The following is a 12,343-nucleotide window of genomic DNA, read 5'->3' on the forward strand; positions in this document are numbered from 1 at the left end:
TTAAAAATAAAGTCTCACAGTAACGCAAACTAGCTAATGGTAGACCAGCAGCTTCATGTTCTGAGAGATTGTTCTTGTCAGTGGAGTCCGGTGGCTTTGGAGAGAAGACAGGTTGACATAACTACTTCCTTGTCATAAGGGGTTGTCTGATGACAAGGGGAAAAGAGTGGAAATGTTCTAAATATAGCATATACATGAAATTATATTGGTTTTGTTGAGGAAGTAAAAATGTTTTGCTGCAGACCCCGGCCACAGTGGTTCATTACTTTCCTTCGAAGTAGTCTCCCTTCTGCTTTTCTGCTTCTAGAATACCACACTGTGCATATTTTGCAAATAAGCACATCTTTTTGACAATAAACCCAACCACTGCACTCACTGCTTCAAAGATGGCCACCTTTTAGATACGTTTGTGAAGATTCATGGTATGTTTAAGTGCTAAAATGAAGGCAGCTGATCTTGCTTGAGTTTCTTGCACATGCTTCACCTCTCCTTCAAAAGGCAGAAGACAGATGGAGAAAAATACATATCTACGTCAACCTGTAATGACCACCACTGAAAACAGGACACTAAGACACCACTTATCAGACACTTATGGTGCAGTCTTGACAGTGCTGTACAGACAGCTTAACATCTATTCACACCTTGACTTATGTGACCTGAACAACAACAACGTGGTAACAGCTCCACAAGAGTTAAAATTCCTGGGACTGCTCATCAGCCAGTTAGAACCAAAGGATCCACTTAGGCAAGAACTTCACATCTCAATAAAAACTCTGATTCAGTCAACAAGGTTCAGGAAGTGAAACTTCAGTGTCTTGCCAAGGATACTTTGGCATGGGACGCTCCAGGAGTCAAACCGCCAACCTCATGCAGTTAGTGGACAATCCACTGTACCACCAGCGTGGCTAATTTCTGTAAATGGAAAGAAGAGCACTGCGCTACTTCAAGGGAACATCTCCCAGTAACTGTTCAGATATTTGTACCTTGGTCAAAATCAAAACTCACAAATAGAAGCTTCACAGAACAGGTCCATTCTGTAGATAGAAACCTCTGTTCACTCCACTCAGTTAATGCAGTGCAACAGCTCAGACAGTTTTAAACTGGAAGTCACACTCTCAGACTTATCCAGTTTGAACCCAGGTGATTTTATCTACATAGGCTGTTTCCATGAACAGAACAGTTTAAATGCCAGTATTTGATTCTGTTCAATTAATTGTGGGAATCCAAAGCTGTGCTTGTGAATAATATTGGATTGATTGTGCAGCCCTAATGTACAGACCAATGCCTCCTGGAACATGAAGTCAACGTATTTATTAAATAGCTCATTCACAACACAAGATCCTAACCAAAGTGTTTCTAGTAGAGAAGATTAAAGAAGAAGATTAAAATTAAAATTTAATAAACAAGCTTAAGAGTTAAGTTTAGGGGCCTACAGTATAGTATATTATAAAAAAATTATACCGACTAATAAGTAAACGAAATACTATGGTAAAAAACCTTCAGTATTATATTATATTATTTAAATGACAAATTTAAGTATTAATGTTTTATTATTGTGGTTGTTAAATTAGTTAAAAGATAAATTAGGTAAATTAATTAAATTTACATGAATAATTTTAATGTTAATGTTAGTAACATGCAACATTAGTTATCATATGTATCTTTAGCTGACTAATTAAATATCAAGATTGAGACTTATATAGGACAATATCAAACAGATAAAACAAAAGGAGAACAACACTTTTATCTTATAAAACAACCCAGTGCACCCCAGCAATACTCTGGGACAGAAACTGGTTCATACAGGGGATCAAGCATCCAAACCCAAGCTGAGCAGTGTTGTATGTGCAGTCTAATTCTGCGAGGACACAAATCTATATGAAAAGGGGACTTAACAACCACAACACAGGGCACCAGCTCATCAGTACAAGACTCAGTAGTCACCTGCATCTAAAGGATAAGGGACACTCCTTAGAGAACAGCAGTGTACACATCTGGAACACAGAGGACAGTTTGAGAACCAAAACAAGTCTGTTTGTTTTCTACCTACGGTTCTGGAATTATCATGTCCTTGATGACTGAGAATCTCCACAAATAAACTAAAGATGCCTTTCGAAAGAGAGGTTAAGTGTCTTCAAGAAACAAAAGCGCGTCAATCCAGCAGTTCACTGTAAACACATGTCAGTGATCTGTCTAAAGATGAACTGGTTGAAAGAATGCACAAGGCTCGAAATCTGTTTTTGATGATTGTGTTTATCTCTTTGTGTGTCTGTGTTTGTGTTCACGTTGCTCTGCTGCTGTGTTCACATGCCTGTCTATGCCTGTTTTGTGTCGTTTTGTGCGTGTCTGTGTGTTTCCTTACAGGAGATGAACCCCTACTCGACAGTCACATCCGATCAAAATGAGCTAGACCGCAGGTACTGTGTGCTGAAACTGCACGTGCCCTACAGTGATCTGGTACATTCACCTGGCAGGAACACTGGCTGGGACAGCACTGTCACTTTCAGACCAGCACACACATAGTTACACCATAGAAACACACGGCGTGTTCACTTCTCAGCTGCTGGATCACTTGTATTTATATGTACAGTATGTTGGTGATTTTAGGCTTTTCAACTGTAGAGTATATTGATTGCTTACATCGTTTCGACATTGCAAACATGTACAGTAGAGCTCAAGTAGAAATAACAGTGCACTCTCATAGAAGCTACTATTAAACAGTGCAGGGCATAAATGTGAATATTCAGGAAGGTGTACATTTGACTCTGTGGGCTGCTAGCTACTCCTCTCCTCCAGATACCTGCTTTTGGGCCTATTGATCCCATAGTGCTTTGAGAAACAGGAATTATAATGTTCCTGTGTATTCCATAAGTTTTGCTATTGGCTACAACTTGAGTCGTGTTTTTTAGTATGTGTTGGTTTACATATTGATTATTCAAATTAGCCAATTTAGCGATTAGCAGGTCCTGTTATCATTGTATTCATGACTGTACACTACTGGTCAAAGTTTGGGGTCATTTAGAAATGTCATTATTTTTGAAAGAAAAGCATTTTTTAAAAAAAAATGAAAATAAGATTAAATTAATCAGAAATACAGTCTAGACATTGTTAATGTGGTAAATGACTATTATAGCTGGAAACGGCTGATTTTTAATGGAATATCTACATAGAGGTACAGAGGAACATTTCCAGCAACCATCACTCCTGTGTTCTAATGCTACATTGTGTTAGCTAATGGTGTTGAAAGGCTAATTGATGATTAGAAAACCCTTGTTCAATTAATGAATGAAAGCGTGAGTTTTTCTGGACAACATGAAATTGTCTGGGTGACCCCAAACTTTTGAACGGTTGTGTACAATCAGCCATCACTGTATTACTGTGGTGCAGAAGAAAACTTTAAAACGTGATGATTCTCATGAAAATTAAGGGGCCGGTTTCACAGAGATGGTTTGAAACTGCTATATAGTGTTAAGCCAGGCTTCATTTATTTTTTTTAGTGGAATGAAAAAATAGTCAGCGGTGAGAAAAAAAAAAAAAAAAAAAAACAGAAAAATGCTGTAAAGACAAATCCAAAAATTTGTAATGCAAGCTCGGCAGTTTCACAAAAATAAGACTGAATTATTTCAACGTGCAACAATTAATCAATGAAATGATTAGCCACCAGCTAAATCATCTACCAACTAGCTTGATAATTGACTAATTGTTTTTGTTAGGATTAGGGTTGGACAAAAGAAGTGAAAATTCTCTGATTGTAGCTTCTTAATGTGAAGTTTCTATTTTCTTTCCTCCTCTACGACAGTAAAATAGAAATTCTTTGGCTTGTGGACAAAACAAGACATTTATTACCTTGGGCTTTGTGAAACACTGATATACTTTTTCTTTAAAACTATTTTCTGACATTTTCAGCCCATTACCATAATCAATGAACTATACAATGTTTTCAAATTTATTTTTCCCCCTTGAATTGCTTTGATGGTCCTGTCAGTGGTGAGATTTACAACATTTACAGCTGTTGTAATTTTTTTTTTTGCCACCTGCTTTATTTTTTTTTCCCTTTTTTCCCTGTAAAATATTTTTTTCTTCTGTTGAAGGCTTCCAGAATGGTGATTTTCTGCTGGAATGATCAGTGATTTGACATCCAGCCATATTACTTAAGGTTTTAATTTATTCAGAATTCATAGCAAATTATTTAAGTAAAGAAGTCAACATTATGCAGCAATTTTCTCTGACTGTTTGTTAGATCTGAGTCACAGTTTGTGTTTGTCTTTGTGAAACCAGCCCCTGAAAGATTTTTAACAAAGATTTTTTTTTGTCCTATGATCTCCAAACCCGATTCATAAAAATTGCTAGTGACAATATCTTTACATAGTGTAAGTCACACTGAATCTAAAATTTTAAACACTTCTCACTTCAAGAAGAAGATTTTTGATAAGACAGTTTTAAAGCACCGAAAGGTTCATTCTGGTTGATTGTAGTCATTAATGTCTGCTGGTGAGATACCTATGTGGCAACAATATTGTAGTGATTTCCTGAAATTGTAATAAAATTTGCCCTTAAGCTGATGAAGATGTAATGAAACCCAATAATGTAATGACTGCTAATGTAATAAAAACATCCTGACTGATACTGTAATAATAGTCCAGAGTTCTACGTTTTGTGTTGAACCTTATAGAAGGTCTCCTAACCCCGAAGCCTTGATTATGATTTCCAACAAAGCACTGCCTCATGAGAGCAATCACAATCCAGCAAAGCAGCTTTCTCTAACACTTCATTTAGAGAGGCTGTAAATCAGCATTCAAACTCCTACATACATGACACCTGACATAGACAGACGTCACCTGCCGTAACTGTTTGTTCCACCTAGTCACCCACAGTACCTGGAACTTTTAATCTGAGGAAGTTTTTTCAGGAACCAAAAGGTTCCCGGGAGCACTGGTTATCTAGCCTAGCCGCGCTAGACAACCCACGGCAACGAATTTAATTCTCTGCCAGGGTCGACAACAAAAACGACGACAGTCGTTGAGCTCCATTAGCTCCGACTCTGAATAATCTTTCTGTTAACATGTCTGTAATGTACTTGAGCTTCACCCATTGACTGTATAAATAAGGCTTCACCGAACTACCGCATCCTCTGATTTCCAGCGCTCTAGGAGCCTATTCGTTGCGCTGATTGGTTGTATACCTACCCAATTGCTGCAGAGTGATTTGATAGACAACCTTTTAGCCCGCCTCCCTCCCTGTCGAGCGTGCCTAGACCCTTGTGCCTTCAGAAACATGGGTGTAGCGTGGCTAGGCTACTGGTTATCTGTATTTCCGCTGGGGGCTAAAGACCTGTGAAGATTTGGGAAACTGGTTCACTAAAGTCTGAAAATGCGATAGCTGTTTCAACAGGTGTTTTTTGTGCATAGCCTTACAACAAACTCCTCCACTCAAGTCCAGTAGGTGACGATGGTACTGCAAGAAACTATAGATGAACAATGATGCCATGTAAAGTCCAGGTGGCACGGCAACAACTTTAAGCATGGCTGAGATTTAAAGGTCCCATGCTGTGAACCAAACACTAAGGTGAAAACTAAAACAACAAATTGTCATTGGTTAGGTAAGGCAATTTATTACTCAGAGACAGAAGCAATCCGAAAGTGGTCAAATGAAGGAAAACAGGGCTGGTGGTGTTGCTAAATCAAAGAACCAAAGAAAGCCAAACAAAGCCTAACAGAGTTCTTAAACTATCCACCCATCCATCCATCATCTGTATACCGCTTAATTCTCATTAGGGTCGTATAGGGGCTGGAGTCCATTCCACCTGACTTAAGGTGAAGGCAGGGGACACTCCGGACAAATCACCAGTCTGTCACAGAACTACAAATAGAGACAAACAATCACTCACATTCACACCTGCGGGCAATTTAGAATCACCAACTAACCTCAGCCTGTTTTGGGACTGTGGGAGGAAGCTGAAGAACCCGGAGAAAACCCACGCATGTACAGGGACAACATACAAACTACATGCAGAAAGATCCCAAGTCCAGGCCGGGAAGTGAACCGAGCATCTTCTAGCTGCAAGGGAACAGTGCTAACCACCAATCCAGTGTGCAGTCATTCTTAAACTAGCTAAACAAACACAAAACCAAGTAAACTTCTGAGCCAAACCTAAGTACAATAGCAACACCCACCACAAACCACAGAATCTAATACAAATGAGGGTCAAGTGTGCATAATTATCAAAATTTTTCACAAATGAATGCAAGTCTCACATGCCCCCTACAGCTCAAAATGCTGCAAAGATGGTTAATTTCACCATGACTGTATAACCCCTGGTTTAATCCTGGGTCTAAATGAGTTTTTTTGCGCTGAAGACTAAGAGCTGCTGCTATTCCTTCAGGCAGAATACACTGTCTGAGTTTGAACTAGACGACTATCTGTTAGTTCGATGTACGGTAGCACCAGGTCACACTGTTGCTGGCTTGTATAGCTGGTTGGCTAAGTGGTTGTGAAGGGAATTTGAGGAATGGCAGCAGTAAACATCTTTAAATCTTTATAGCTTATTTTTAACATCTCCAAGTTTATGGCAACCACAAAACATAATGGAAATGGATTTTCATCATACGGGACCTATAAAGGTGCTGAATATGACCTTCAGAGCCACTAGCTGTCACGCTAGAACACCAGCATCTCAGAATCTGCAAGATGGCCTGCAGCTCAGTCTGACTCGCTGGATGGAGGCTGCAGGTATCAGCCTGTCAGCCGACTTTCTCCTTGTGCTGCACTGTCTGCATTTTATCGCTTTCAAAATTCTCTTTGCTACGGAAACTGTAACCTACAATGTGGAAAATACCAAGCTTTGCCAACAATTAGAATCCTGCTTTAACGCAGCCCGGATAGTATTTTTTTTAGTGAATTATCCGTTTTATTGACAGTGCTCATCTCTTCTTGCATGTCCCACCAAAAACTATTCCACTTGTCACTTTTTTGAGAGACCCCAAAAGTTCCATCCTTCACTTCGCTCCGACAACGACTGTGATTGGTTTAAATAAATATAAACACGCCTCAGAGTGTGAGGTCACTGTCTCAGTTATCTCTAATGCAAGGAGGACCATCAGTTTCAAAGAGAGGGACTCACACGCACTAGCGTGCACACACAACCACTGAAACACAACTTACATTGTTCCATTATATCTTTAGATAATCCTTTTGGCCATGTGAAGGTTTATTGCGTTTCTTCTGAACACCTTTGGTTTTTGGTGTGACTGGTCAGAAAAAAAAAAAAACACCTGAAGCTGTCACCCTTGTCTGGAATATTTAAAAAAATATATGTATGATTTATTCTTGTTTAATAGAGAAGTTGATTTATCAAAAGAATGACCAGCAAATTAATTGATAATGAAAATAATTGCCTCAAATGATGCAGACTGTAATAATATTCTTTTGGCTGCAAGAAAATGTAAAGCTAAGTGAAATTAAATCATGAAAAATAATGTCTTGTTTTGTCCACAACCCAGTTTACTGTCATAGAGGAAAGAAATCAGAAGATCTTCCCATTTAAGATGCTGCTATCAGAGAATTTAAGCTTTTTTCTCTTAAAAATTGCTCGAACTTATTAATTATGAAAACGGTTGGCGATCATCAGTGTTGAAAAAACGTCTGAAAACTGTGATGTAATATTATCAGCAGAACATTTCATGACATTATTGCATTTTTCAATCAGGTTAAGTGAATTTTCCATTACACTGTGATGGAATTAGTACATTCTACCTGTCCCTCATCCCTCCCTCTGCCTCCCTCTTCAACTCTCCCCCTCCTGATGAGGTGCTTCACATCCGTCATTTAACTTAACGCTACTGGAAGCAGCCTCCCTCTGTTTTAATCACCGTGACCCTGGCATTTCTAGATGGATATATAAATTGTTTTTCACAGCTGCAGCATGTGATGCATTAGTGTGTGGATGGTAACTCTGACCTGCTGTTAGCTCCATTATGATGATTACTGTGCACCTGAATGCAGCGCAGATTTCAGGCTGCTTACCTCTGCTGTTGGTTCACAGTAAAGTTGTGTGGATTTGGGAGAAGTTAGATAGAGGAAAGGGTAAAAAAAATAATTTCAATAAATGTCCCCAAATGACTCAAACCCACTGATTTAAGCAACTGAGTTAATGAATGAAATTATTGTAATTGTATTACCATTTCTGTTTTATTGTGATACTGAAGAAAACCTAAAAACCTGATTGTCAGGCAAGTAAAGAAGCAGATCCCACAGAGATGTTTTAGACTGGTGCACAGTGTTCAACCAGACTGGCTCTTTTCTCTTTTTTAAAAATATAAATACAGAAAAAATAATACCCAGTAAAAAAAGAAAATTCTGTTTTAATTGTAAACATTAAACCAAATTTATGTCATTCTAAAAATACATTAAACAGTATTTTTTAGAACAAGCTATCGATATCATAAAAATCATAGAAAGGCCGTCCACAATATTCCAATGACTGCTTATCTAGAGGAAGAAAATACTTTCAGATCTCGTCTAATGGAAGCTGCACAGTTTCACCAAAAGGTCGAGACCAACTTCTTTGATGCCTACAAAGCCTACACCTTACCCAGTAAGCTGCAGTGATGAACCGATTAAAGGATTAGATGGCTGAATTAATTTATTCAAATTAATCCCCCACCATTTTCATAACTGGTCATTTTCTGACTGACTTTTTTAAGGGAAAAAAATCTCAATTCTGTTATTGTGATTTCTTAATTGTTAATATTTTCTGGTTTGTTTCCTCTATTATAACAGTAATCTGAATATCGCTGTGTTGTTGACAAGACATTTGTCATTTTCGACTTTGGGAAGCACTAACATTTTCCACCTTTTTTTGGCATTTTATGGTCTGAACAGTGAATAGATTAATCCAGAAAATCCAGAGAGCTTAGCTGACAGTGAAATGAATTGCTGCTAGTGCAGACAGTTGTGTCTGTGAGTGTTTGCTGTTTCTTTATTGCCAAAGTGTCTTTCAGTCAGAGACAGGACTCTAACTGCTCTTAGTGCTGTGCATAAGCTAGAGTGTAGTCAGTCTTGACGAGTGCATTAATAAACTAGAAAAGCATTCAGAGAGCGCAGTAATAAAGCTGGTCATTCCCCCAAATGGCATTGTCAGAAATGCAGCATTTGTTTATTAGTTACTGATAATATTTTATTATATTTTTCACAGAATTTGGTGCAGATTCATTTGTGGTTAATGTTACATGAGGCATGTGGAATTAAGTAATTTTGATGACATCTGATCTGGATTTGAAGCTTTACTTCTGATAAATGGTTTCATTTAGCCGACATTTTGAAGAAAACATGCACTTAAACCCCTGCTATTGGCATTTTGGGGTTCAGAGGGTTGAATTAAATCAAACAGTTTTAATAACACTAAACATTCATCATGAAGGAAGGTTTTCTGCAGGGCTGCTGTGTTGCACTGAGCTCAGTGTTCTTAAGCTGTAAGAGTAACAGTGTTCCACCACCACTGTTCCTCAGCATCACTCTGCACCTGAAGATCTCCTGCCCCCCCTCACCCGCCACCTCTGAGATGAGCCTCGCCCCTGCTGCTCCTCCTCCGCCTCGCCGGCCTCCACGCCAGCCGCAGGTCAGCGTGAGGGTGGAGTCAGACTGCGAGGAGTCTGGTTTCTTCTCCACACAGCAGCAGCGGTTTGGCCTGTACCCCTCAAATGAACCTCCGGAACCTTCCAGGAAGCGACATCCTCCCTTCACTGACTCCTGCGCTGAAACCGTCCTGTGAGCCCTGCAGACACGGTGCAGAGTGTCGCATGCTGATTGCAGCTCATGATCCACCTCAGCCACCTGACACACGAAAAGCTCCATCACACTCATTAACTGGATTTCTGTCAGATGTTTTATTCAGACCTTCAGACTGTCCGAGCACTCAGCTCTGTGAGTGAACCTCCTGTAGTGACACTGGTAGACAGAAACAACCAAAATGTGTTAATAATAAATGCATGAACCCTCTGTGAACTCGTGTTAGACCTCATCAGGATCTTTACCTTTTTTGTGCATTTAAAAAGAGACAGAGAAGAGGAAAATTTGTGTGAATAATTGTGGGTGTTAAGCCCCCATAAGTGTAATAAAATTACATTTCAAATCTGTGTATATTGGTTTGTTTTTAGCATAATTTAAATATTACAACCCTTTCTGCATTAACTTTATATTTGAAGAGGTTCTGAAATGCTTTGAGGGATTTTCTCCTATTAGTTGCAGTTACACATGTTAAAATAAACCACTTAAAGTCCTATGTGAGATTGTCGTGTTAATATTACTTTACTGGGTTGAAACCAGGCCCGGGGTGGCTAATCGGGAGGACCAGGACAATTCCCGGTGGGCCGGTGTTCAGTCATTGCACTGGGTTGATCATTATGCTGCTGCCACTGTTCCTGGGCCGCCTCCACTGGCAGCTCTTTTCGTTTTTTGTTTTTTTTGGCAGACGCACACGTCCGCGCACACAGTCAGAAGCAATGACGTATATATAGAGTTCTATATATACGTCATTGGTCAGAAGTGTTTGAAAGATGGAAAACAGGAAGGATGGTGCGGAGAAGGCAAGAATTAAAAAGAGGAAAGCTCTGGAAACAGACGCAGCTGAATCTGCAGAAATTGGAAACTTTTTCACTAAATGATGCAACCACATAACTGGTAAACTTTGTCCTGTAGCCCCTCAGAGTCAGAAGAAAGATCCATCACCAAGCAGCAGCCAAGAGCCACAAGTCCAGAGTGGGAGGTAGGATTGTTCTTTGAGTGAATATTATGAGAATGAATATAATGAAGAGTCTGGTGTAGACCTGCTCTGTATGAGAAGATGATTCAGCTCTACATTCATGAAACTGACCTGATGGCTTTGTAAAAAGCAGAGATTTGTGCTGAGAATTTTGACCATTTTAAAAATGTGATTTAGTGTCAGAGGCAGAGCCAGTAGTGATGAGGGGATTACTGCAGACAAACAATCACACTCACGGGCAATTTAGAGTAACCAATTAACCTCAGCATATTTTTGGACTGTGGGAGGAAGCCGGAGTACCTGGAGAAAAGCCACACATGCACAGGGAGAACATGCAAACTCCATGCAGAAAGATCCCAGGCCCAGGCCAGGATTTGAACCGGGGATCTTGCTGCAAGGCAAAAGTGCTAACCACTATGACACTGTGCAGCCTCCCCAAAAACATTCACAATAAAAATCAATACCTTGCAAAAAAAATAAGCAAATTTTCCCTTTTATCTCACTTTGCTTTTAGTTAACCTTTTTATCAGCTAATGCTCCTTTAACCCTCGTGTCGTCCTGTGGGTCAAATTGACCCATTTTAAAGTTTGAAAATGTGGGGGGGATGTCCACATTTTTAACATTTTGGGGAAATTTTTGATTTTTTTTTGGTGGAATTAAAGAATGTTTCAGGACATTCACAAAAAAAATCTGTGAATTTCACTGGATTTCCACAGAGTGTTTTTTGCACGTTGGCTTGTTTTAACCAGTTTTCTACCTTCAGCTGATTCTATCAGCAGTCTCGACTAGAGACTTAGGAGATTGAAGTCTCTACCTGTTTGGAGAAAGTGAACCAGAGTCCTGAAGCTGCACAGGAAACAAAGCAATATACAGTCTGTAATGTGATCAAGTTAGGGTCCGAGCTGACTGTTGCGAGAACCCTATTAATACAAATAATTATTAGGGCCTGAGCACTGAATGGTGAGTGCTAGAGCTTATTTGTAGGTCCATGCACTGGATGGTGTACATGTATGAATAATTAGATTTGTACTACTGAGGAAAAGTTTGGGGGACAATTAGAAATGTCCTTATTTATTAAAGAAAAGCAGTTTTTTCAATGAAGATGACAATCAGAAATACAGCCTTAACATTGTTAATGTGGTGACTATTCTGATTTTTAATGGAATATCTACATAGGAGCACAGAGGAACATTTCCAGCAACCATCACTCCTGTGTTCTAATGCTACATTGTGTTAGCTAATGGTGTTGAAAGGCTCATTGATGATTAGAAAACCCTTGTGCAGTTATGTTAGCACATGAATAAAAGTGAGTTTTTTTGGAAAGCATGAAATTGTCTGGGTGACCTCAAACTTTTGAACAGCAGTGTACATATTCTTTTAGATCTGAATCTGCAACACATCAAAGTTATACTAAACTTATACTAATATTGTGGCTTAAATATTTGACATTTCATTGATGTCATTTTCACATATTTGCAGCACAAATTTCATTTGCACAGGAAATGTAATATTAATAAACTAGTATAAATGCTTCATTAAACCGTTTGCAGGTTCTGCTCAGGTGAAAAAACAACAACAACCAGC

The 12,343-nt window shown here is 39.1% G+C and overlaps 1 protein-coding gene across 3 annotated transcripts in view; it reads left to right on the plus strand.

Moving 5' to 3' along the window:
* Window positions 1-10,284, plus strand: part of slc4a5b (solute carrier family 4 member 5b) — a 44,002-nt gene extending 33,718 nt beyond the window's left edge. For 2 of the 3 annotated variants that reach the window (XR_007937667.1, XR_007937668.1), the window contains 2 exons: window positions 2,365-2,417; window positions 9,508-10,284. Coding sequence is in view for 1 of the 3 variants with exons in the window: in XM_051938757.1 (XP_051794717.1) it covers window positions 2,365-2,366 (2 nt within the window). In the remaining 2 variants the exon portion in view is untranslated. Of the gene's footprint in view, window positions 1-2,364; window positions 4,638-9,507 lie in introns of those variants that run through there. The other variant, XM_051938757.1, reaches the window with a different exon arrangement.
* Window positions 10,285-12,343: the final 2,059 nt, after the last annotated feature.

This window comes from Acanthochromis polyacanthus, chromosome 18 (genome assembly GCF_021347895.1).
Source record: "Acanthochromis polyacanthus isolate Apoly-LR-REF ecotype Palm Island chromosome 18, KAUST_Apoly_ChrSc, whole genome shotgun sequence".
Taxonomy (NCBI): Eukaryota; Metazoa; Chordata; class Actinopteri; family Pomacentridae; genus Acanthochromis; species Acanthochromis polyacanthus.